Source organism: Chiloscyllium punctatum, chromosome 41, assembly GCF_047496795.1.
Source record: "Chiloscyllium punctatum isolate Juve2018m chromosome 41, sChiPun1.3, whole genome shotgun sequence".
Taxonomy (NCBI): domain Eukaryota; kingdom Metazoa; phylum Chordata; class Chondrichthyes; order Orectolobiformes; family Hemiscylliidae; genus Chiloscyllium; species Chiloscyllium punctatum.
This window is the reverse complement of record NC_092779.1, coordinates 28,369,859-28,397,701: the sequence shown is the minus strand read 5'-3', so window position 1 is coordinate 28,397,701 and position 27,843 is coordinate 28,369,859. Positions and strand designations below refer to the sequence as shown.

Sequence of the window (27,843 nt, the reverse complement as noted above, 5' to 3'; positions counted from 1 at the left end):
AAACGCCTTCTTCAGCCAATTATCATAGGTCTGCCAGTTTGGAGCTGAAATAAGCAGCCCTCTAAAGAGCAGTCTTCCCTGAATTCCTTGCAAAATTTGATTCATTGTCCTTTGAGAAATTTCAAGAGGTTGAAGAAACACCAAATGCTAGATTCTGGAACTGAAATAGCCTCTTGTGTATGAATAGGAGAAAGTGAGGACTTGCAGGTGCTGGAGAATCAGAGTCGAAAAGGATCATGCTGGAAAAGCACAGCAAGTCAGGCAGCATCTGGGGAGCAGGAGAATCGATGTTTTGTGCATAAGCCCTTTACCAGGAATGTGGAGGGAGAAGGGGATGAGCGATAAATGGGGGTGAGGATGGGGCTTAGGAGGAAGGTATAGACAAATATAGCTTAGATTTATTATCTAACTTAAGCTGTAGATAAACATTTGTCAGATCTAATTTTGATAAAATCTGACCTCCAGACAGCACTATTTACATTCTAGCACCTAATGTATCTTATAATTCTCATATATTCCCATTGACCAGTTGCTGTTTTACAAATGTATGCATTAACTGCCCACTCCTTCAGTCAGTGCTTTCTCTGGTTATATTTTTTTTTAAAAGACTTTGGCAAAATCATCTTTCTTCTTACAGCTGCAGTACTCTGTACTCACAGATGAATAGCTCAGTACCAAATATTTGGTCCAAGCTTGGGTAACAGGACTTTGTCATAACTTTCCTACCAGATGCTGGTGTTGGGGCCCTCTACTTAGTCAGTTACAACTTAGTTCTCTCAGCAGCCCATTGTTAACCCTGACCTCTCTTGAGTCATGGTTCATCATATCCACAGGCAATGCTGTCTGGCAAGCTATGTAGAAAATTATCTTTGGTAATATCAGCAACTTTATGCCAATGTCTTCTTCTTTTAAATCAGACACAAATCTGTCCCGTACTGCTGTCCCACAGCTAATGACAATACTAAGGCTGTCAAAATGTGGTGGGCAATTTCTGTGGAAGGAGAGATTAAGGAATGGTGGATTGCAGTGACCTAGAGGTGGGAGTAAAAGCATGATGGTTTGAAATGGTGGTTAAAAAAAAACAAGAATGCAATCTTATTTGAGGAAAAGGTAGAAAGAGGTGGGCAGAGAAGATATCTCAATGTGAACATTTTTATGGTACTCAGACGTGTGTTATTACAAAACCTACTATAGTCATTTAAGAACTAATGCATTGTGCATAATTTTAGGGGAAGAAAGGTCAAAAAGGAGACATTGGTGAACATGGAATACAAGGTTTACGTGGAAACCGTGTAAGTAAAACCACATTCATATATGAATAAAATGAGATTCTGAATGGGCTATTTATTTACTTTAATTTTTAGTGTCTAGAGTTTTCATATCAGTTAGGTGGTGTTTTCTGCAGTGTAATTTGGAAAAACACTAAGAGATTAAAGAATTTGAAGATTAAATTATGTCAAATTCATTTTCTGCAAACTTCTGTGATTAAAAAAATCACCCCAACCCCAACTCACCCATCCAGGGTGAGTTTTTGCTCATTATATCTAATACCAGGACTTCAATTAAGCTCACAAAATTAAGCAAGGATAAGTTTTTAAAAATTAAGAAGTATTGATTTATTTAGCGACCAGTTTACACCAACAAAAACTAACAAATGATTTCTTAATTTTTTTTTAGAATTACTTATTATTGATTGGCTTGTTTAATTGTGTTGACCTGAACACACTCATTACAAATGTTTCTTTTTTGGATAAGCCCATTTTCAACTGTATTAATAAACCTGCATCATGATATGATTCTTAATTCAAAGAATATATTTGAATGTGAATTTCAAGAAATAGTTTCCTCAGTGCTGCTGGATTGCACTAGTTTATAGAAGATTTTATGTTCAGGAATATGCATCTGAGTTTGCGTCGAAACTTGCATTGGAGAACATGCAGAGGGAATTTTCAACAATGCCTAGACTGGAAACAGTTAGTTATTAGGAAAGATTGAATAAGTTTGCAATGGTTTGTTTGGAACAGAGGAGGCCTAATTAGAAATGTATCAAACTATGAGAAATTATATAAAGTATAAAATTACAAAAGATCCATTTCCCTTTTGATGAGGGGTCCATAACCTGGGAGCATAGATTTATGGTATGTAGAAGTTTTAAAAGAGATTAGGTGGAACTTTTTCTACCAGATGATGCTTGAGAGTTGGAACTCATGACCAGAAAGCTAGTGTTTCCAAATGAACCTATTGGATTATAGCCTGGTGTTGTGTGATTTTTAACTTTGTCCACCCTAATCCAACTCTGGCTCCTCCAAATCATGACTACAAGAAAGAATAGTGAAGGTAGAAACCCTCACAACATTTGAAAAATATCTGAAGTGGTTTGTAAAATAGGTGATAGATTAAAAGTGGGAAAGTGGGGCAAGACTGAATGGCTATTTCCAACCAGTGCAGATAAGAGGCACAGTGGCTCAGTGGTTAGCACTGCTGCTTTACAGCGTCAGGGACCCAAGTTCTATTTCAACTTTATGCAACTGTTTGTGTGGAGTTTTCAAGTTCACATTGCATCTGCATGGAATTTCTCCCATGGTCTTAAGATGTACAGGTTAGATGGATTGGGTGTGCTAAATTGCCTGCATTGTCCAGGGATATACAGGTGAAGTGGGGTTAGCCATGGGTAGGGGGTGGTGAGTATGGCTCTTCAGAGGATTGGGATTGGTATGGATTTGATGGGACATTTGGCCTACTTCCACATTGCAGGGATTTGATAAAATGCCTTAATCTACACAGTCAATGTTTATGTGTCAAAGAATTCAATTCTAAACACAAGTGCAATTTTGAAAGCGATTTGAGACTGGATTACCGATTGTAGCACTGATAACTCTTTTATCACATCAACACTACTTTTGTTTGTTTTCTTCGTCCCCAAGAGATATAGAAAGTGCTTTAATCACCAATCAGCTGAGAGTTCTGTGGGAAGACAAGTGGAGAATCATTAGTCATTCATCTTTCATCAGATTTAAAGCTTCATAACCAAGTACACAACACAGAGGGAAGGGGTGGGTGTCAGTACCTCACAACCTGTTGGCTTCAACATTGAGTTCAACAGTTGCAGATCATAAAAAACAATTTCTCACACAGCGTGTGCTGGTAATGATTTGTCTGTAAATATTTGAGTTTTCTCTAGACGTTCTCATTTCTTAAATGCATCGTTATCATCTCTTTCATCAATTTTCATTTTATCCTTCATCACTCAAATGGCTATCAAGCAGGTTATGGGCTAAAAGCCAGAAAGTGGGATGAGGCTGAAAGGCTATTTACTGACTAGTTTAGATACATGGCATGGTGGCTAAATGGCTAGCACTGCTGCATCACAGGGGCTAGGTACCCAGGTTCAATCCCACCCTTGGGGTGATCATCTATGTAGGTCATTAATGTTCTCTCTCTCTGCCCAAGGATCTTTCCCTCTCTCATCTGTTTTGGTTTGATTCTGTTCTTGGATCTTTCAATGAAAGAGGTGACAGGGAACCCTTCCTCACTGAGCATGCCAGCACCATAAGCCATTGATTGCTGCAGGAAGCAATGATTTGGCTGGAACTGGTTCACTTTTCAGGGAGCTGGTGGTTAATCTGGTTAGTTGGCAGCTCTTGTCCCCAGCAGCAAACAGCCAACATTGGGACATCAGGTTGGACCAGGTATGCGAAGAGGGCTGAGGGAGCACCTACAAGGTCCAGACTTTGAAGTGAGTTTTGAGGGTGGCAGCCTGATATGGAAAGGTGGCCCTTGATGGAAGATGCCTCCCTTATTTATACATGACCTGCCAGGCCTCTCCCCTGCTCCTGAGTCCCTCCCACCAGACTGCAAATGGAAGTCCCTTTGGTAGCTAAAATAAAAGCAAATTACTGCGGATGCTGGAATCTGAAACCAAAAGAGAAAATGCTGGAAAATCTCAGCAGGTCTGGCAGCATTTGTAAGGAGAGAAAAGAGCTGACGTTTTGAGTCTAACTGACCCTTTGTCAAAGAGTCAGTTAGACTTGAAACGTCAGCTCTTTTCTCTCCTTATAGATGCTGCCAGACCTGCTGAGATTTTCCAGCATTTTCTCTTTTGGCCCCTTTGGTAGCTGCTTGTGTGGGCACCAATTGAGGCAAAGATGGATGAAGTTAACCCGCATAGAATTGTGGGTGAGATTTTGAGGGGATGCCGTGGGAAGCCACCCCTTCTGCTGGGATGTTTGGTGGTTAAAAGCAGGAAGCCTATAGGAGAAGCAGGAGTCATTTCTGATGCTACATTGGCACACAGGGGCCATTGCATACAGTTTTAGCTGGAAGCACTGAGGCAATTGTTAGACTGTGAACCTTAGGGGGTTCATTGCTGCCCTCTCAAGGCCCCAGTGTCACATCCGACTCGAGTGGGTGTGGGGCAATTTCCTGGGTTTCAATGGTACACCTCTATGGGTATAGACCTTCAGGCCTGTGATCTGGATGTACCACTGTGCTCTCCTTGCCAGGCCTTAGAAGTGTGGTGAAGCACTCCATGCACTGTGGCCACATCCTGTCGACCACACGGATAACTGCTCATCTCCTGAACTATTCCCAGCTTTTATTGGCTGGCCTTCTCCCATCACTCTCCAGAATCAGGACACTTCACAAGATTGCCACTACCTCTATCAATGCCTCCAGGGAGGCATTAGCCAGTTGTGGGGCTGCTGCTCCTCAGGCAAGCAGCAATCTGATATTCTGCTGCATTCTGTTCCCAACCACTGACAAAGATGCCAACGTTCATAATTACATTTAGCAGATGGCCATTAACCCAGGCCTTTAAGTACATCCCACTTCCCCAAGTAATCCACAGAGCCAAATAGAACAGTGACTGGGCAACGGAGAAACCACTAGCTTTACCTGCAGAATACCATTGGACACTCACCAGTGATGATGAGCAGGATTGAGACCTCAAATTGATCCTGATGCTTAGGTCCTGACCCTGGAATGAAAATTGACCCATTAACTCTGATCCAGTCTCCAGAAAAGCTGCTGGACCTGTTGAGTATTTCCAGCTTATCTGCTTTTATGGAGATGCTCTTTCCACATCCTTTTTTACACCAGATGATGGTTGGTTTGATCATTTACGAATGAGGACTTCATGAGCTTCCACAACCCATTAAACAATGAATGGATAAGATGGTCTGGCATCCATTTCTGATGCACAGAAGTAGCCCACTGGATGCAACAGAACATTTGGAACTCAAGCTCAGGTGTATACTCACTGGTGGCTGTCTGTAACAGGGCTTTAATCCTACATTTACTCATTTAGTGAAGAGATGTTATCTGTAATGAGGTCAGCCAGATGAATCTCATGCAATAGGAGTCCCCTGATGGGGGCTGTTAATTTGATCAAATCAGGGAGCCCTGGATGACAGATAAGAACAGGAGTGTCAGACATTCTGTTCACTCAGAGCTGGATCTGAGGGAGTTGGATCAATGCTTAGGACTCTCCACATGTAAGTAAAGGGTGATTTGGCAATGAGATACCAGTCTCTGTGAAGTTATTACATTATCATTAGCCAAGAGCTCACATTAGTAATTGTGACTTTTGGCAGTGATATTCAGGTGATGTTCATATGGCGCCTTGCACAATTAAAACTGTACAACTTAAATTTGTTCACTGTAGCTCTTTTAGCAGTACCTGAAATGTCCTGTCAAAATCTGTAGACACGTGAATAGCTTACTCATACATCATCTTATTATGTTGATAAGAGTACCATATGGCACAAAGTATTGGTATAACTCTTCCACCTGTGTCAAACTGAAGAATTCAGCAACTAAAATGCAAATGTTACTCATCTTTGGCACTTTACATTCTGCTTGTTCTTATGTTAAGATAAATAACTTGGGTACAGTGTACCCACAGTTCCAATGAATTTCTCGAAAAGCTATTTCATTCAAAATTCAATCCTTCACCACAGGATACTATCAAAAAACTCTTAATTGTCTTTTATGGAATTTTCACAGGATGATTTTTCCATTTTATTTAGGGTGAACTTGGCATCACAAACAATACTCAGGGCTCAAAAGGTGAAAGAGGAGACGTTGGACGTCCGGTATGCTCTATTCATATTCAAATATGTAATGTTTCCGGGTTTATCATACCAGTGAAAAAGTAATATTGTCTGATTAATGCACGGTGATATTTATATACAACCTAGCCAGCAAATTAGTGAGGAAGGGATGCCCAGTAATGTTTGCTTCTCTACCACTGGTTTCACACAAATGGCGTCTCCTACCCAACTTCAATGTTTAATTCAATATGTACCCAAAGATAGGCTGCACACAATCGACCTCTATACATGACTGTATGTTGTGTTCTGCAAATAAAAAACATTTAGCTGTGTCATGTATTTAAACAGATTGACCATGCATTACATACAAATGTCAAGGGTACATCACTTAATGTCTGATTATATTCTAGTTGTCATTATATTTCATATTATTTGCTTATTAATCTCTCCAGTGAAAATTGGGTTTAGCAATTATTCACACAGGTTCCTTTCTAATGACATAATAATTGTTAAATTATTGTCAATCAATTTCTCTTGTCCAGAAAGTGTTTAATTTTAGGTTTCATTACAAACAGTAACAACTGTAAATTGCTTCAAGATTTAAAAAAAAATCAAATATTATGTTTATCTTATTCTATTTTCTTCCCTTCTCGTAATTAAATGTTTCCTTCTCTTCTTTTATTCATTCTTTTGTACCTTTTGACCTTCTCGGTACTCTGTTATGTTATTTCTCAATCCTTTATTTTCATTTTTATAAAGAGAAATGACCAGAATTTTGTGTAGCCATGCCTGTCTCTGTCCATTTAATTTCTATGAAGGACTGACCAAAGAGAGAGAGAGAGAGAGTGACAGAAAAAGTTAAAAATAAAGTTGAATCTCCATCAAAAATTAAAGTCTGTTTCCACAAGTTCATAAGTACAATGAGGTTGCTTCCCAATAATTAAGACTTCTCCAATATACAAACCATACTTGGACTGAAATGAACAAGTCCTAACTTTCTGTGATTAAACTTTAGTCTCCCTCTGTAGCAGGTGTGCTGGAGCTAAATGGCATTTGATGCAGTTGAATGCAAAACCAATTGTTTTCACTGTTTATAGAGGGACAACACACCCTGTATTACAACTTATCGATTTTTAGGATCTGCAATCAAGTAAAGCATCTGCTTGGTTTGCAAATAAATAATTTCAGAACTTTGTGGCCAAAGTTTTTTTTTAAAACTTAAACTTGTCTTAGCTGGTTTAATTCATGGGAAAGGTTCTGAGATGACCCACTTTAGCACACTCTGGACCAATTCTGTGTCAGCACAATGTTTACATGAGCTATGGAAACTTCAGTCTTCTCCCATACTATGACATTGCTATACATTATGTTAATGTACACAGTTAATGCCATAATTTTGAGCTTAAGTGATTAAGAAAGCATTCTTATTTAAATCCTGTTCATAAGAAAGATTGCATGCAGTCATGAGAAATTAAAACAGGTTTAATTGCATGTCCTTAAGTGAAGTTCTTTAGGAGTGAGATCATCATGATAATTCTACCTTTATCGTCTTCCTCTTCTTTTCACTAATTCAGTGTTCTTTGGCGCCCATTGCAATTACATGGAGTACTTTAACAATCCCTAGAGCAATGTAGGGCCTCTTAGCATTCTGCCTTTTGTCCACTTGAGAAAGCATTTAGTTTAAAAGCAATTATTTTGCCTTACATCCAAAAATCATGTTGATTGCAGCATCTCCAAGAGTTCAGTTACATTTTGGCGATCTCCAGGACTGGCTAGTAATTTTGAGTACTGCTCATCATCAAGCTGAAATTATGTTACTGGAATTATGGATGGGATAATTTATTAATTATTTCATTTATGGCATTAAGTAATGCAGTGTTCTGTTTTATTGGTGTAAACACATTTATCCTAAATAAATAGTGTTTTTCTGTGATGGTAAAGTTACTCAGTAAATTTCCATAAACAGAGTTGTAATAATAAGCAAGTATTTTGTTGCAGGGTGATCCAGGAGACGATGGTAATCCAGGAAAGCTGGGAGCTGCAGGAAAACCCGTAAGAACCTCTTCATTACCTCTTTTCAGAATGTCTGAAGTTACACAATTCCTGATTCTAACATAAAGTGCTCTGCTGTTAAAGCTTTTCACCACATTCATGAATTCCATAGCCTTGAATTGCTCTTATCTCAGTTCAAAAGGGTCGTCCCTTCACTCTGGGGCTGTGCCCTCAAGTCTTAGTCTCTTCTACTAGTGGAAACATCTTCTCCATGTCCATTCTGTCCAGGACTCTCAGTATTCTACAAGTTTCAGTCAGATCAACCCCCCATCTTGATCCTTCTAAACTCCATTGAGTTCCAGAGTCCTCAGCTACTCCTTTTCTGATTGATGCTGGCCTGATCCTCCCTCATGTCTTTGTTGCTATCTTTCCAGTATATTTGCATAGTCAGGTAAGACAGATCATATCCAAAGTGAGACATACCCTGTGTGAGTATATAGTTTGGGGAATTTGGATGAAATATGGAAATTTGGTGCAGAGGGAAAGAGCTGCTTTTTGCTTGTTTTTTTTGTCTCCTAGATTTGTAAGCATTTGTTTTTGAAAACAGGCTAAATTGAATCCCAGAATCAGGGGCCCAGCACAACAGAGTGACATCACAGATAAACTGTAAGTTCATTGGTTAGTGATAGCTATTAATTTGACCATCTATTGGAGGTTATTTTCAGGTTGAAGATAAACAGGGAAAAGATTTACAGGCTACAAACTAAAAAACCAGTATGAAATTTTTAAAAGTCAAATGAAGAAATAAGTAGTTGGATGCTGGGCCAGGCAAGGTGTCGTAGGTGTTTGATGTGGGAGCTGGTGGACCCCATTGTGATTCATAGTGACCATATCTATGGCAAGTGTTGGGTGTTTGAGGAACTCCAGGTCAGAGTTGATGAGCTGGAGTCTGAGCTTTGAATATTGCGACACGTGAGGGAGAGGGAGAGTTCCTGAATCCTGTGTTTCAGAAGTCAGTCACACCCCCTTAGATTAACTACCACAAATTTAGTCAGTGGTCAGGCTTGGAATGGTGTGGTTACAAGCAAAGCAGGTAGAAGGATCCAGGAGATAGTGCTGAAGGAGCCTCAGCCCTTAGCTTGCCTAGCAGATTTGAGATTCTTGCTCCCTGTGTGGGATATGTGAGTATATAGTATAAATTACTCACTTTTAGGTTGGGCGTTGTTCAATTCCTGGAGGCAGTTGGAGAGGTCAAGAGGTTATATACTTGGGTGGTTGCTTTACCCGAAACACTACTCGGGTAGTGTCTCCCACCCATCCTCCTCCACTAACCAAAAAAAGTTCTGTGCGTCATTTGATAAGGAGCCAAGCGTTTTCTTTCGTGTTTCATTTTCTCAGCGTTCTATTTGGGAATTTAGAATAGTGGGAATAGAGGTTAGGGCAGCTGAATGTTTTTCCTGCAATATGTGGGAAATAAGGATCACCTCTAGTGTCCCTGCTGACTTCATTTATGGCAAGTGCACCCAACTCCAGCTCCTCAAAAACCATGTTAGGGAACTGGAGCTGAAGCTGGATGAATTTCAGATCATTCGGGAAGCGGAGAAGGTTATTGAAAGGAGTTACAGGGAGATAGTCACTCCACAGCCACGTGAAGAAGAAAGATGGGTTACCATCAGGGGTAGGAAAGGGAAGGGAAGGTAGTACAGGGATCTCCTGTGGTGGTTTCTCAGCAACAAGTATGCCATTTTGGATACTGTTGAGGGGGGTAATTTATTAAGGATGAGCAATGGGGCACGGTCTCTGGCACAGAGTCTGTTCCTGTTGTTCTGAGGAGAAGGGGGAAGAGGAGCAGAGCATTAGTCATTGGTGACTCCATAGTTAGGGTGACAGATAGGAGGTTTTGTGGGAATGAGAGAGACTCACGGTTGGTGTTTTGCTTTCTAGATATCAGGGGTTCATGATGTCTCTGATCACCTTTTCAGGACCCTTGAGGGGGAGGGGGAGCAGTCCCAAGTGGTGGCCCACATAGGGACTAATGACATAGGTAGGAAGAAAGGTGGGGATCTAAGGCAGAAATTCAGGGAGCTAGGGTGGAAGCTTAGAGCTGGAACAAACAGAGCTGTTATCTTTAGTTTGTTGCCTGTGCCACGTGCTAGTGAGGCAAGGAACAGAGATGGTGCAGTGGGGAGGGTTTTGGGTTCTTGGATAATTGGTGCTCTTGCTGGGGAAGGTGGGACCTCGACAAACAGGATGGTCTTCACCTGAACCAGAGGGGTACCAATATCCCTGGGGGGATATTTGCTAATCCTCTTCGGGAGGGGTTTAAACTAATGCAGCAGGGGGATAAGAAACTGAATTGTAGTTCCAGTGTACAGGAGGTTGAGGGTAGTGACGTCAAGGATAGGTTTACAAGGTCATGAGAGAGTGCTGGCAATCAGGATGGGTTGGTTTGAAATGTGTGTACTTCAATGCCAGGAGCATCCAGAATAAGGTGGGTGAACTTGCAGCATGAGTTGATACCTGGGATTTCAATATTGCGGCCATTTCAGAGACATGGCTAAAGGAGGGTTAGGAATGGTTGTTGCAGATTCAGGGATTTGGATGTTTCAGTAAGAACAGAGAAGCTGGTAAAAGGGATGTGGGGTGTGGCGATGTTAATCAGGTGTAACATTACAGCAGTTGACAAAACGTTTGAGGACTCATCCACTGAGGTAGTTTGGCTGAGGTTAGAAAAAGGAAAGGAGAGGTCACCCTGTTGGGAGTTTTCTATAGGCCTCTGAATTATTCCAGCAATGTAGAGGAAAGGTAGCAAAGATGATTCTTGATAGGAGCGAGAGTAACAGGGTAGTTGTTATGGGAGATGTTAACTTGCCCAATATTGACAGACAATACTACAGTTCAAGTAGTTTAGATGGGTCAGTTTTTGTTCAATATGTGCAGAGAGAAGCCAGAGAAGAGATTGCAGAGCCTTTGGCTTTGATCTTTATGTCACCATTGTCGACAGGAGCAGTACCAGAAGACTGGAAAAGAGTAAATGCTGTTCCTTTGTTTAAGAAGGGGCGTCGGGACAATCCTGGTATTTATAGCCCAGTGAGTCTTACTTCGGTTGTGGGTAAGGTGTTGGTAAAGGTTATACGAGATACAATTTATAATCATCTGGAAAGGAATAATTTGATTAGGGGATAGTCAATACAGTTTTGTGGAGGGTAGGCTGTGGGTAACTAACCTTATTGAGTTCTTTCAGAAGTTAACAAAACAGGTGGATGAAGGTAAAGCAGTTGATGTAGTATATGTGGACTTTAGTAAGGCATTTGATAAGATTCTACACTGAAGACTATTGTACAAAATACTGATTTTTGGGATTGAAGGTGATTTAGCGATTTGGATCAGAAATTGACTATCTGAAAGAAGAGGTGGTGGTTGATGGGAAATGTTCATTCGGGAGCTCAATAAGCAGTAGTGTGCCACAAGGATCTGTTTTAGGGCAACTGCTGTTTGTCATTTTTATAAGTGGTCTGGATGTGGGTGTAGAAGGGTGCATTAGTAAATTTGTGGATGACATCAAAGTTGGTACAGTTGTGGATAGTGCTGAAGGATGTTGTAGTTTACAGAGGAACATAGATAAGTTGCAGAGCTGGGCTGAGAAGTGGCAAATGGAGTTTAATACGGAAAAGTGTGAGGTAGTTCACTTTGGAAGAAGTAACAGGAATGCAGAGTATTGGGCTAATGGTAAACTTCTTGGCAGTGTAGATGAACAGAGAGAACTCAGTGTCCAGGTGCACAAATCCTGAAAGTTGCCACCCAGGTTGATAGGGTTATTAAGAAGGCATACGGTGAGTTGGCATTTATTGGTAGGGTGATTGCGTTTTGGAGCCAGGAGGTCATGCTTCAGCTGTACAAGACACTGGTAAGGCCGCACTTGGAGTATTGCGTACAGTTTGGGTTACTGCATTGTAGGAAGGATGTGGAAGCCTTGGAAAGCATTCAGAGGAGATTTACTAGGATATTGCCTGGTATGGAAGGAAGATCTTATGATCTTATGAGGAAAGGCTGAGGGAACTGAGGCTGTTTTCATCACAGTGAAGAAGGTTGAGACGTGACTTAATCGAGACGTATAAGATAATCAGAGGCTTAGATAGGGTAGACAGTGAGAGCCTTTTTCCTCAGATGTTGAAGGCTAACACAGGGGGACATAGCTTTAAATTGAGGGGTGATAGATTTAGGACAGATACCAGGGGTAGTTTCTTTACTCAGAGAGTAGTGGGGCATGGATTCACCAATGTTAAGGGCATTTAAATGGACATTGGACATAGCATATGGATAATAATGGAATGGTGTAGGTTAGATGGGCATCAGTTTATTTTCACAGGTTGACCCAACATTGAGGGCCGAAGGGCCTGAACTGCTATGTTCTATGTTCTATATGTATGAGACTGGGGCTTTAGGGAGAATGAGCAAATTGATCATAGCACCATAGTGCAGGGAGTCATTGAAGAGGGAAGGAAACAGAAATGTAGTTGTTACTGGAGATAGTATAGTCAGGGTAATAGATACTGTTCCCTGGAGCCAAGATTGGGAGTCCTGAAGGCTGTGTTGCTTGCGTAGGGTCCGGATTCAGGATATCTGATCTGGTCTGGAAAGGAACTTGGGAGAGGAAAGATCCAGTTGTCGTGGTTCGCAAAGATACCAATGATATGGAGAGAAAGAGGTTCTGCAGGGGGATTGTGAGCAGCTGGGGGTTGAATTAAAAAGTAGAACCAAAAAGATAATAATCTCTGATTATTACCTGAGACATGAGCAAATTGATGCAAGGTCAACAAGATTAATGATGTAAACACATGGCTCAAAGCTTGGTGTGGGAGAAACAGATTCAAATTCTTGCAATGTTGGCACTAGACATGAGGAAGGAGGGAGCTGTAGTGATGGGACAAGCTCCACCTGAATCATGCTGGGACCAGCATAACTCAGACTGTAGATAGGGCTTTAAACTAAATAGTGAGGTGTGGGTTCAGCTGCATGGAAAATTATTCAGAAGTTAAAAGGGGCAGGGCTCAGCAGAGGTTATTAAAGTTTCCAGATCAAGTAATAAGACATATAGTATGGAAAGGGTCATGAATCTAACTTCAAGCGCAGCAGATAATGGGACAACAATGAGAAAGGGTGCCAGTCAATATAGGGCTGAGGGTGTTGTACTGAAATGCACGCAGTTTACAAAACAAGATAATGAGGTTGTAGCACAGATTGAAATTGGCAGGAAGATGCTGTGGGTTTCACAGAGAGACGTAGCTGCATGGGGATCAGGCTAGAAATTAAATATCCAAGGATACGCATTCTATTGATAGGCCAGGCAGATGGAGAGAGTGGGCAGGATTGTCTTGTTAGCAAGAGAAGAAATTAAATTGCTAGCTAGAAGTGGTATAGAGTGGAAGGCATAGAAATTGTGTGGGTTGTGCTGGAGAACTGCAAAGGAAAAATGATCCTGATAGGAGTCGTGTACAGGCCTCCTAGCCAGAGTCAGGACATGGGGAAGAAAATAAACGAGGAGATAGAAAGACATGTGAGAAAGGCACTATTACAACAGTCACAGGGGACCTCAGTATACAGGTGGATTGGGAAACCAGGTTGTTAGCAGATCTCAAGAAAAGAAATTGATAGAATGTCTATGAGATGGTTGTTTTTTCGAGCAGCTTGTGGTAGAGCCCTCTAGGGAACATGCATTTCTGAATTTGGTGATGTGTACTGAACAGACTTAATAAGGGAGCTTAAGGTTAAGGAACGCTGAGGAGACAGTGGCCATAACATGGTCAAATTCACCCTGTAGTTTGAGATGAAGTGACCCTTTGCTAAATTCCCATTGTAGTCCAATGCAGCGAACTCTGCACTCATCCTTATGTAATCAACTTCTTTAAGCTCAGCACCGTTGTTTTTGACCAAAGCTTCTCACTCTCAAACTGTTTGTTAAGTTTGTTAAGTTCTACCATGCATATTTGATCTGAAATGATTGTATCCCTTGCACTCCTCCCTGCTAGTTTAAAGCCCTCTCTAAGGTGGAGTGATCCAACTCCCTATGACACTGATCCCAGCATGGTTCAGGTATTGCCTATTCCATCAGAACAGTTCCCTTCTTCCCAAGTGCATTGTTGTCAGTTCCCTATGAACCGAAACCCATTCCTCCAATACCAACCTTTATGCCACGCATTTAACTCCTTCACTTTATTAACCCTATGCCAGGTTTGACCGTAGTTCAAATAGTAATGCTGAAATTATTGTCTTGGTGCTTCCACTCTTTCTAGCTTAGCTCCTAACTGGTCAAAATCTTTCAGCAGAACCTCCTTTCCAGTCCTATTGATGTCATCAATACCAACATGGATAGTGACAACTGCACCCATCCCCTCCCACTCTGAGTTTCTTTTTAGCCCAATGAGATGTCATTAACTCTGGCATGAGGCAGGCAATTGATCATGTTCCGAGAGGCTCTCAGTGTTCCCTTTAAGACTCATGTTCACGGCTGCAGAGAAGAGTGTCTATCCACCACCAACCACCGCCCTGCCCCCACCCCCCACCCAATTATTCTGTCTCCTACCACCATCATATTTCTACTTCCTCTTCCCCTACTTGAATGGCTCTGTATACCACAGTCTCTTTATTCAACCACCCTGTGGTTCCCACTACCATCCACATAACATTTCAGAGCCTCCTAGATTGGCGTTTGAAAGAGAATTGTATAAATATTGGATGGAAAAAAAAATCATTGAGTCATATGGAAAGAAAAAATGTTTCATTGAAGGAATAAATGGATGGGTCTAACAAAGAACCCACACAGGTATAATGGGCTATATGGCTCCTTTCTGTGCTGTCTCATTTTCTGATTTTGCAATATTCATGGTTTTTGCAAGGTTTGTGAAGGTTTGTAGCTCAGGCTGAGGTTTAGGGTGTAGGTTTGCTCGCTGAGCTGTAGGTTTGATATCCAGACGTTTCATTACCTGGCTAGGTAACATCATCAGTGGCGACCGCCAAGTGAAGCGAAGCTGTTGTCTCCTGCTTTCTAGTTATATCTTTCTCCTGGATGGGGTTCCTGGGGTTTGTGGTGATGTCATTTCCTGTTCATTTTCTGAGGGGTTGATAGATGGCATCTAGATCTATATGTTTGTTTATGGCGTTGTGTTTGGAGTGGCAGGCCTCTAGGAATTCTCTGGCATTTCTTTGCTTAGCCTGTCCCAGGATGGATGTGTTGTCCCAGTCGAAATGGTGGGTTTTTTTCATCTGTGTGGAGGGCTCTGAGAGAGAGAGAGAGGGTCGTGTCTTTTTGTGGCTAGCTGGTGTTCGGGTATCCTGGTGGCTAACTTTCTTCTTGTTTGTCCTACGTAGTGTTTGTGGCAGTCCTCGCATGGAATTTTGTAGATGACGTTGGTTTTGTCCATGGGTTGTACTGGGTCTTTTAGGTTTGTTAGTTTTTGTTTGAGAGTGTTAGTGGGTTTGTGTGCTACTAGGATTCCGAGGGGTCTCAGTAGTCTGGCTGTCATTTCTGAAACTTCTTTGATGTATGGAAAGGTAGTTAGGGTTTCTGGCTGTGTTTGGTCTGCTTGTCATGGTTTGATCTTGAGGAATCTGCGCCATCTATCAACCCCTCAGAAAATGAACAGGAAATGACATCACCACAAACCCCAGGAACCCCATCCAGGAGAAAGATATAAATAGAAAGCAGGAGACAACAGCTTTGTTTCACTTGGAGGTCGCCACTGAAGATGTTACCTAGCCAGGTAATGAAACATCTGGATATCAAACCTACAGCTCAGCGAGCAAACCTACATCCTAAATATTCATGGTCTTTTTTTTCTTTCTCTGGTCCCACCTCATTTCCATAGTTCTACTAGCTTGATTATCTCTTTCTTGGCAAATGTTTGCTTCCCCTAGTGTTTTACTTCAAGGTCACAACAATATCTCATCCCAGATCAACAGCTTTAAAACTGAAATGCATCCAAGGATTTAATATTGTTCCCATCTTGTGTTTCTGGACAGGATGCAAGAAGGAATTTGTTATTTTATGTACAATCTGCTTTTGGATTCTATCTCCTGATCTAACATTTTACATTTGTCTATTTTAATGACAATATTATTGTAGTTGTACAGTTACGAATGGTTCCCATTGGTTCTTCCTCGTCTCCCTAAATTCTAACTGTTCCTCCTCATTCCCTGTATTCAATTCACAAACTTCCTTTAATTTTAGATAAGGTCTTACAACCTCTATGCTGAGAAGGTGTTTTTAATCCTTGAAAGGGTTTAAAACCATTGAAATCAATATAGTTGAGATTTTAAGTTAACATCGCTGTAGTAATGGGTCAATTGTTCATAAGCAAAACATTGATGTAAATTTTAGTGTGAGTTGCATTTCAATTTTTGTTGCAGCTCCAAATTTGCACAGAATGTCAATGATAAAACATTAACTTATCTAACTCCCTTTTAATAATTCTGTTGTCCATATCTTTAGATCAAACAATTACCTCTTAAATGGAGAATGAGTCAAAATTTAATAAATTGAATTAGACTATGATTTGAATCTCTGTGCCTTCTTACTCCAGTGTAGGTTTGCCAAGTCCTGTGATGCTTCCTGTGTCCTTTCACCTTAACTTTGTGAGAAATCTGTTTGTTGCAGTTTCCGTTTTGTGCAAAAAAAAGTCAGCGCTGAGACAAATATGTAAAATCCCTTCCTTTTCACCTATTGTTCGATGCAATTGAATGACTTGAAAAGAGAAATTCTTCCTATAAAAAAAATCAGATTTGTGACTTATATAGTAAGGCTATTTTGATGATTCAACTGAAATGCTTAATGTTTTTTATTTACTTCAGGGTGTCCATGGTCACAGAGGACCACCTGGTAAAAATGTGAGTTTGTCAGTGGTTTCATTCAAACTATTCTGACTGAACATAGTAATGTGGTGCATATGGCACAATATTACCAGTGAGTTTTATTAAGTGGGACTTCAGTGAAACAAGCCAGATGGTCTGCAGTAATGTTTTCCAGTCCGGTACATTCCTCCCTTCCTATGTAACGTACAATAAGTAATGCAAAGATGCCCGCTGAGGGAATACAACCTAAATATGAAGTTCCAATTCAAAAATGCTTTTTAAATTCTTGCTGGTTGCTGAGCTGTTACATCTGTGCTTGAGGACCCTTTTGCTGTGTTTTCTCAATTAGAGAATACAGATTTGTTTATAGAATTGGAACTGTTCTTAAGCAAACAATACAGAAGCATCCTAAAATAAGCCAAATAGACTTTCTCTAGATTCACCACTAGTTTCAACAGTTCATTACAAATCTGGTGTGTATTTAGTGGATCACTGATGCACACCATACATATTTTGAAATAAAATAATCTAGGATCTCCTTTCTGTACAATGGATTTACAGCAGCATGTAATGTGATATGAGAAGCTAAATTATCTTATTCTTTATGGAAATGATGACTCATTACTAAGGTATAGTTTCCCATTGCCACTGGAAGGCTGCCAAAGAACTGCTTCTTGTGTGACCTCAAACAGCAAATAATGGCAAACTGAAATAAAACCAGAAAGTGCTGGGGAACCTCAGCAAGTCTGACAGCACCTGTGGAGATACAAATAGAATTAATGCTTCAAGTCTGATATACCTCCTCTTCAGAACTGGTTCTGTAGGAGAGTTGGATTGGACTTGAAGTGTTATCGGTCTTTCTCCCTCCACAGATACTGCCAGGAAACCAGTGACAGGCTGCAATGGAAAACAATTGAGGATTTCAAAATTGAGGTGCCCTCTCTCCAATGTTTTAAAAAAATTAACATGAAAACAGCCTTTGTGGCCAGGCCTTCAATATTGGACGAAAGGGGCAAAGGGATATCAATCTTTAAGATTGATTATGAAGAGGAATTGTTCTGTACAGCCACAGAGGGGGAGAAACAAGTTTTAAAAACACAGTAATATTTGGAAACACACTGGCATTACTAGAGCTCCACTATGAGCTATAAAGGACAAGTCAGTCCAATTGCCTCATTTGCAAATATCACTGTTTACTTCCTTCAAAGAGGGCCTTTACGTAGCAATATTGCTCTTTGGCCTGTCAGCACTTTCCAGCAGCTAAATTGTCTTCCTCTCCCTCAGGAAAGTTCCAGTTGGGCTCCTTCATCTGGCCTGAAGGTGTCATCAATCAGCCACTTGCTTCATTCAGGCCAGCTTTGCTAGCCTTGGGGGAAAATGGCCTGGGCATTGAATGGAGTGGGGAACTGGCACACTGGCCAGTGACTCTAATTTTAATATCCACTATTCCCTATCTTCAGCCCTGGCTGAGGCTGAAATTCTGTCAACAATGTCAGGTTCCAGATGTGTTACGATGAAAAGTAATCTTTAAAAGGATAAAAGAAGGAAAATCAATCTGTGAACTGCAACCTAAAAGTTATCTGCAATTTCTCAGCCTCCAATTAATTACAAGATGATCATGAATCCCAATGATAGTAATTTTAAACCTCTTTGCCCTTTCACATAATACTTGCCTGATATAGAGTGCTTCAACTTGTGACGTGGCTGTCATTTGGCTCAAAGTATTCACTGGCCGTGGGCAAGAAATTGGTTTTAATGCGAGTTTAGGTTCTATTGGAAATGACTGCTTTACCAACATTCTCATATATGTCTATCAGGGTTGCTGTTAACTCCAAACCTTAAACCACATGGTTTGGAGCATGGTAATGTTTAGAAGAGTAGAGATCATCATATAATTATATTTCTTCATGTTTGTATAGGGTCAGAATGGAAAACCCGGAAAACGAGGTCGTAAAGGCGAGCAAGGATTCCACGGTCCAAAGGTGGTCACCAGAAATTTAGTATTTAACCATTCCCCTCACACTGTAGAAACTTACTGTTTGACTGTTTCAGTTTGAATTCTGCAGTTTCATTCATTTCTTAACCCCTGTCTGTCTCCAGGATAAATGCATGTGCTTCTTCTTCCCACTTAATTCCTGCTTCCCTTAAAATACCAATTCTTACTTTTATACTTGTGACTTTATTCACATGCCCTCAAGTTCTAAACCTATCCTCACTCAGCACCATAACCATGTGTGCCATAATTTTGGGGTAAAACCAATCTCGGATATTGTGAGAAAGCAATGTGGTTAACAATCATGTTGTTCTGTTTTGATTAATGCAACGGTAATGTCCCTTCAACTAGAGGGGCAGAAAGATTGCCCAAACTGCCTTGTTCGTAAAAGGAATAAATGATTTGGGATTTCCTACAGTGTATTTAAGTATGAAAACTAATACTGCTTCGAATTTAATAGATGAGTTGGCTTTAGTGGATAATAACACAGTTTGCTCTATGCTTGAAGATTTGAGAGTGTGCCTTAATTAACTAAGACTGTTCCTATGGTACTTCATCGCATAAATAACTTGTGTAGAACAATTTAAGACACTGGATGTCACAAAGCTTAACAGTCAATGAGTAAATGTCGAAAGGATGAGCAGATAGTTGAGTTTTGTGACATTGACGGATGAGACATTGTTCTGGATTAGTGGTGCTGGAAGAGCACAGCAGTTCAGGCAGCATCCAAGGAGCTTCGAAATCGACGTTTCAGGCAAAAACCCTTCATGAGACATTGTCCAAGACACAGGAGCTAATTCTAACCTGCTCTTCTTTAATGTGGTGCCATTGATTCCTTCATGGCTACCTGAGAGGGCACAGAGAACCTCAGTTTCACTTATCCGTAAATGCTCCACCAGACAGACAACTCATAAAATATATAGGACTTTTGGCTGGAGCATAGGAGTGCCCAGGAGAGGATCAGAGATATCTTTGTGTGCATGTTCCCCAGTCAATTAAGGTCTCAGAGCAGGTGGATGAAGAACGCATATGAGATACTTGCATTAATTAGCTGAGGCATAGCGTTTAAGAGCAGGAAGATTATGCTGGAATATATAAAATCTTAAGCACAGCTAAGATGTTCCTGATGAAGGGCTTATGGCCGAAATGTTGACTCTCCTGCCCCTCGGATGCTGCCTGGCCTGCTGTGCTTTTCCAGTGCCACACCTTTCAATTCTGATCTCCAGCATCTGCAGTCCTCACTTTCCCTCACAGCTAGGATATTGTGCACTAGAATTGGAATCCACACTATAGGAGGGATGTGATGGCACTGGAAAGGGTGCAGCAGAGATTTATCAGGATATTACCTGGACTAGAGAGTTTTAAATTATGAAGAGGAATTGGATAGACTAGGCTTGTGTTCCTTGAGGAGACTGAGGAGGGACGTGATTGAGATGTCTAAAATTATGAGGGGCATAGATAGGTTGGCAGGTAGAAACTTTTCCCTTTGATGGAGGGGTCAAAGCCCAGGGGAATTTAAATTTAAGGTACGGGGCAGGAGGATTAGCAGGGATGTGAGGACTTTTTTCATCCAGACGGTGATGGGAATATGAAATTCATTGTCTGCAAGGATAGAAGAGGAGTCATAAACCCTCATAAGATTTAATAAGTTTTTAGGTATATGGGCCAAGTATTAGAAAATGGATTTTGAATAATTAGGTGCTCGTTTTTGACTGGAGCAGAGTTGATATGACAAAGGGCATTTTTCTGTGCTGTAGACCACAATGTCTCCATGACTTTATCCTTTGCTCTAAGCCAATACTGTTATCTACATATTGTGTGAACTCTGAATGCATTGCATAATACCTATAATTTGGTTACTCTGAGGTAAAACAGTTACTGATTGTAATTATTTAAGATAATCATCAGATTCTACATTAATTGAGTTCATCGTGATGTGGGTCTAGATGTAAAGGACATAACAAGGGTGTCACCCACCAGCAGTAGAGCCAGTGTGCACCCTCTCTCACTTCTTCTTTTATGAAAGCCTGTAATTGGACAGTGGTGGGCCTTCTCAGAAATCAGCAACTACTGAAGGCTTCTGGCCAAGCAGAAGTTGGAGTCTATTTTTGAACAGCAGCACCACCATGAGACTGTGGCTGCTGCTGGTAAGACACCCATCTGAAATCAAAGATCATCATTGGATGCCAAACCACAAGAAGAAAGAGAGTGGAGTTTGCTGGGGAAGGGTTGCTTTCAACAGTGCCCCCTTTATCTGATAGAGTCATAGACATGTACAACATGGAAACAGACCTTTCAGTCCAACCCATCCATGCCAACCCAATCTAGTCCCACCTGCCAGCATATCCAATAGGCACTGAATATCCTTGAAAGAATGGCTCCAATCCCCAAGCCAGGAGCTCACAATCAACCTCAACACTGCATAGGTAGCTTCTTATGCTCTCTGCATGATGAGCTCCATATCGATCACTAGACTAACATTACTGGCAGTGAGATGAGATCCTTAAGCTAAAATCAACTTCTCAATTAAAGGTTTAATTTAATGGCAGGCCAGAAAGTCTGTCCATGGGCTTTGCCACTACAGGCCTAATAGCATGAGGTGGGAAGGCAGCAAATTGCCAATCCACCCACCTCTCACCACTGCCAAACTTGTCACGGGACAGGGATTAAATTCTGCTCTTCGTATTTTCTACCTACTGCATTAAATGCATTCCTGAGAACACTAAAATTATCCATTGGAAGGAAAGATCACAAATGAGCCATATAAATTGCAATGATTTCTTTTAAAGCATTTGGAGCTGGCCTGATATAGGTTTGAGTTGGTCCTTATCTAATGGTAGGAATAGCGTTTATATATGACAGAGACTTTTCTCTCTGGTCTATGGATTATTAAATCAAGGTATTGATTATTACTTATTATAATGCAACATTGACCTGTACTTATGTCATCAGTTCCCAACTGCTGCCTTTTCACTTGTTACAGGGACCACCAGGTTCAGCTGGTCCTCCAGGTCTTAAAGGAGAACAAGGAGCCCGAGGTCAACAGGTTTGTCTTGCATCTGAGTCCTGTTACGTTGGTGGTGTGTGTAGGTTTAAGGCTAGTTTGAAAAGTTATTCTGTTGAGCTATTGTGTTGGAAATAACAGGCTAAATTAGAAATTGGATGGATATGTATCTTCATGTATGTGTACAATGGGTGTCAGTAACATGCTTCAAGGCAAAGTATTATTCTGCTCTTTCACTGAAGATTGACTGTATGAGCTGCAGACAGTGAGCAATAATGGATTAGAAATGCAGGACATTCATGCAACACAGGACCCATACATAGGTTAAGTGATTCAATGAAAATAGTAAGATTTTTGTTCTTCTCTACATTGAATTCTTACCTCATTTGCAAAGTGAAAGTATAATTTGCCACAGTGCAATTAATATTAAGAGCATGTTGCTGCGATCCCACTCATGTTCTGTGCATCTTGCATCTTCAATATATTTTCACATCGAACTGTGAAGCAGTAAACACACTTGCAAAAAGTTTGGACTTCTGAAAGAAAATCTGATCTTGATTAAATAAGATTTTAAAACATGGGGATTATGTGGGTAAAATTCAACAAGGACATTAGTCCAAATAAGAAACTTCACCTGATTTCAGTTCCATTAACTTCAACAGAACTAATGATTTCACAATGTTCAGCAATTCATGCTTGCAACTCCTCAGACATTAAAGCAGTCCATGTCCAAATGCAGCAAGGCCTGGACAACACTTAGATATGTGTTGATAGATAACAAGCATCATTCATGCCACACAAATGCCAGGCATTGACCATCTCAAATGAAAGTGAATTCAACCCTGGACATCCTATGGCATCAACATTGCCAAATCCCCCACTACCAGCATCAAAACATGACCATAAGATGATAAATTCTTCATTAAGATGGAAAGTGAAGAAGTCAAACTCAAAACTATAGCCCTGTATCTAATTAAAAGGAACTATGTAGCACAAATTGGCAAGGATGGATTGGGGAATCTTACTAAAATGTTTGATGGTGGATAGGCAATGGCTAATATTGAAACCACGCATGAATGAATCACAATTATTAATTTATGTCTAGTGCAGAAATAAACGAGGAAAGGTGACTCAACATGTCTTACAAAACAACGAGTTAGGGATAATATTAGATCCAAATTGCAGACATATAAAATTGTCAGAAAAAGTAGTGAGCCTGGGGAATGGGAATATTTCAGAATTCAGAAAAAACAGGACAAAGGTTTTATTATGAAAAGGAAAATCAAGCCTGTGTGCAGAATTGCAAGAACATAAAAACCGACCACAGAAAATTCTATGCGAAAAGAGAAAGATTAATAAAAACAAATGCAGGGCCCTTGCAGTCAGAAATGTGGGAAATTATAAAGGGGAACAAAGAAATAGAAGAAGAGTTGCACACATTCTAATATGAAGACATGTGAACACAGGAAATCTCCTAGAAATATTAAGGAAAGTGTCTAATGCAAGAGCAGAATTGAACCATTATTATAAGAAAAGGATAGCGGATATGTGTGATCACCACTACTTGTAAGTTCCTCTTCAAGCCACATGTCAGCCTGACTCAGAAATATATCATTTTTCCTTCAATGTTGCTGGGTCAAAAATTCTGGGACTGTCTTCCCAACAACATTATGGGTGTACCTACAGCACAAAGGCTGCAGCAGTTCAAGACGGCAACTCACCATCGCCACCTTAGTTAGGGATAAACAATAATTACTGGCCCAGCGTAAACATACTGGTCCACAGAATGAATAAATATAAATAAGAAATTGTTCTCTAGTAAGTTCCATGACTTTGACTCAGCAACAGGTTATGTAGTTCCAAGTCAGGATGGTGCATGGCTTAGAGGGTATCTTACAGGTGGTGGTACTCCTCACTGCCCACTCCCCTTATCTGTCTAGGTGGCTGAAGTCACGTGTTATTATATACATATGTACAACCATATACATTAAGAGCAGGAGTAGACCATTATGTCCCTTAGAATGCTTTGTTATTCAATAAGATCTTGTGGTCTCAGCTTTACATTTGCATCAATCCTCAATAGTCTCTGACTCCAGGGCCTATCGACCTCTTCCTTAAAAAAGCCAAATGGCCCTGCATCTAACAATCTATAGAGAATTAATTTCGAAACACAGAGAGAGAATTTCTCCTCACCCCATCTTAAATTGAACAATCCTTACTTTTATGCTGTGGCTCCGAGATCTAGTCTCTTCCAATGTGCTTCTTTCTCTTATCAAAACTTATCTGACTACTTACTTCATATATTCTTTTGACTTTGCTCCATCAAGTTTTGAAATTGTTGTTAAAACATTAAAATAAACAGATGTACACATTTATTAAAATAACTTGAGTGCAGAATGCCTTGAGAATGTGTTATGCATTCAAGAGTTAACATGACAAACCATCACTCAATCATTTCACCTGCTCTCAATAGCAAAATTGACTGGTAACTAGGACCCAGTATTTGTGCATGTTATTTATATTCATGAGGTACTTACCACAACGTTATTCAACACAAGATCCTTTAATCATTTTTTTTATAGAGAAAATGACATCTGATTCCTTATGAATTTGCATCTGTGTATCTGTTATATGTTCTGTCTTCAGGATGTGAGTGTTGCTGGTTAACCAGCATGTATTGCAAGTCTCTAATTGCCCTTGAGTGATTACGTTCAGAAAATTAAAACATTTGTTCACAACTTTTTTCTACCAGACATTTCCATTCTCATTTTAAATTAGCATTTTAAATGCAATGGCATGAATAAGAAACGTTTTTTAAACATTTTATATTTTTATATTTACACTGCATGTTTTTACCTTGCTAAACAATTGTCAAATCAAAGCTAAATAAAAAGGATTGCTTATACGTATGTAATTAATATTTCTTTGTCCCAATCGTATGACAGGGCCCACCAGGAAGTCCAGGACAGAGCGGACTTGATGGCATCATTGGATTAAAAGGGCAAAATGTATGTAACATCTCTTACTTATCTCACCCATTCGTATTGAGTAATTAATATGTGCCAGAACGCTTCCTATTGTTCACCATTGTTTTCAGCAGCTTGAAGCTGCTCCTTTTCAGAAACCAAGAATTTTTTGATATCTAAAAACTAGGACATCAACTAGCAATGTGTCCGCTCTAGGCAAGGTATATTCATAACACTTGTTAAAATATATTTCCAAGAATGCACAAAGTAAAATACATACTGATATTTAACACAAACAGTACTTGTTCTTTCTTTGTTTCAAACTGTTTCATCTGCAATGTTTTTGGTATTTTCCCAGACATGTGAGTTTACAATTTAAATACACTCATAAATACAAAACAAGATTAAAGCTCACCATCAGTAATTTTCCAAACTGAAAGTATGAGGCAAAAATCAGGAAGCTGGAAAGTGAAGGACTCATCAAACCATTTCAGTTTGCGGAATGGGCAGCACCAGTCATATTGATTGTGAAGCCCAATGGGTCGGTTTGCATGGAGGACTTATATGCAAAGCTGACAGGAGGCTGTCCTTCACAAAGCTGGATATGAGCCATGTGTATTTGCAATTGCCTTTTGATGTGCTACAATATGCTACAATTAATACTCATAAGTGTTTGTACCAATATATGAGGCTGACAGTTGGAGTATCATCAGCCTGTGCAATTGTTCAGTGGATGATGGAGAATATTTTACCAGGTCTACCCCAGGTCGCCATTTATCGAGGTAAAGTGCTAATATTAGGGAAGACCAATAAGGAGCACTTAAGTAACTTGGACATAGTTCTTAGAATTTATTCCTAGGCAAGAATATGCTTTAGAATAGAAAATGTGTGTTCCAAGCACCCCACATTATCTAGTTTGGTTACAGAGTTGATAAGACCAATTACACCTGTTGGAAGATAAAGTGCAGGAGTCAAAGGTACACTGACTCGCATGTCGGTATCAGATCTTGAGTCTTTCCTTGGTCTGCTGAACAATTATGGAAAGTTCATCCATAACCAGGTCTCCATCCTAGCACCTTTGCCTCAACTCTTAAAAAAGGGTCAGCTTTGGAAATGGTTGCAAAGCCAAACCATAGCTTTCAGGGAAGTGAAGAAACAGCTATCATCCTTGAGAGTATTGGCACACCATGATCCCAAGCAAGATCTGGTATTGACAAACAATGTCTCTCTGTGCATCATTGGGGTAGTAATAGCTCATAGGTGGGCCAGTGGAGAGGAATGCCCAATAGCATATGCATCCAGAGCTTTGTCTAATGTAGTGTGTAAATTTGCCCACATACAGAAGGAAGGTTTGGCGGTCACATTTGGAGTCAAGAAGTTCCACCAATACCTTTACAGATGTAAATTTGTAAGAGGATAAGGTAATTCTGCCAATAGCTTCAGGCCGAATTCAGCAGTGGGCTCTGATACTAAGTACATGTAATTACAAGTTGGAACACTTGGTCTGGGAGTCCAAGTAGCAAATGCCGAGGAATTAAGCTGACTCCTGCTGGCAGGTACACCGCCGGTGGTACCACCACTGGAAGAGTCCATAATGGTTTTAAATTTTCTGAGTTAAAAATCACACAACTCCAGGTTATAGTCCAACAGGCTTATTTGTATTACAAAGTGGCCTTAGCTTTTTTGATAGTCCCTAGACCTTCCTGAAAAAAGAACATCTGGGTCTTAGTGAGAAGATTTGTAGCTCAGTTGAGGTTCTGAATGTGGGTTTGTTCGCTGAGCTAGAAGGTTCATTTCCAGACGTTTCGTCACCCTGCTAGGTAACATCTTCAGTGGGCCTCAGGTGAAGCACTGCTGATAAGTCCTGCTTTCTATTTATATGTTTGGGTTTCTTTGGGTTGGTGATGTCATTTCCTGCAGTGATGTCATTTTCTGTAGTGAAGTCACTTCCTGTTCTTTTTCTCAGGGGGTGGTGGATGGGGTCTAACTCGATGTGTTTGTTGATAGAGTTCCAGCTGGAATGCCATACTTCTAGAAATTCTCATGCGTCTCTGTTTTGCTTGTCCTAGGATGGATGTGTTGTCTCAGTCGAAGTGGTGTCCTTCCTAGATGGGGTCTACCACCCCCTGAGAAAAAGAACAGGAAGTGACTTCACCACAGGAAATGACATCACCCACTCAAAGAAACCCAAACATATAAATAGAAGCAGGACTTATCAGCAATGCTTTGCCTGAGGCCCTCGGAAGATGTTATCTAGTAGGGTGACAAAATGTCTAGAAATGAACCTTCCAGCTCAGCGAACAAACCTACATCCAGAACATCTGGGTATTTAATTAGGACTTCACTCAGGCAGCCTTTTTCTAAACAAAAGCCAATAAATGTGAATCTTTCTCAGTCAATTTCACCCCATCAAGCTTGGGGTCAAACCTTTTACTACAATCCATGCTAATTGAACCAACTACTTCTCTTAAAAGGCTGAAACCAAAGTTGTACCTTTAACCTGTAACTGCTCCCTGGTATAGGATCTCCGTCTACTTAAGATCTTGTACAACTTAAGGGTTGGAGTTCAGAGTGAATTTTTTTCAAGATTGCTTCTGTGATCACTGAAATGGCAGTGCTAGTATCGACCTCCATTAGAACTGGGTGACCACTTAACCAGATATTTATTTTGATTGATTTTGATTTGGCTGTTGCTAAGCAATTTAACTATTCCAAACAAAATATATGGGGCCCTTTCCAGGGTGTGTATTCTGCTGGATACCAGCCTATGAGTTCTCTTACTCATTCCAGGTCCAGTAGGACTCTTGCCGACTCGAGTCTGCATACCGGCAGTGACTAGAATGGCTTGCCAGCCCAGATCCTAAAGAAAATGTTCACTGTTTGGCTGAGGCTTGGCTTTGTTTTGGGGTTTTATTGTGGGCTGACCTAGAGTCCCTCTGATCAGGATATGTCCTGAGTGAGGCTATGCAATTGCCTTCACTCAAGTGGTAT

General features: G+C 40.5%; 1 protein-coding gene across 1 annotated transcript in view; it reads left to right on the top strand.

The window, feature by feature from the left end:
• LOC140464960 (collagen alpha-6(VI) chain-like) overlaps positions 1–27,843 on the top strand; it is a 135,495-nt gene that overhangs the window by 65,602 nt on the left and 42,050 nt on the right. Inside the window, exons 14-20 of the mRNA XM_072560633.1 lie at positions 1,230–1,292; positions 6,027–6,092; positions 8,049–8,102; positions 16,890–16,925; positions 18,809–18,871; positions 21,866–21,928; positions 24,832–24,894. Of these exons, the coding sequence (XP_072416734.1) occupies positions 1,230–1,292; positions 6,027–6,092; positions 8,049–8,102; positions 16,890–16,925; positions 18,809–18,871; positions 21,866–21,928; positions 24,832–24,894 (408 nt within the window). The remainder of the gene's footprint in view (positions 1–1,229; positions 1,293–6,026; positions 6,093–8,048; positions 8,103–16,889; positions 16,926–18,808; positions 18,872–21,865; positions 21,929–24,831; positions 24,895–27,843) is intronic.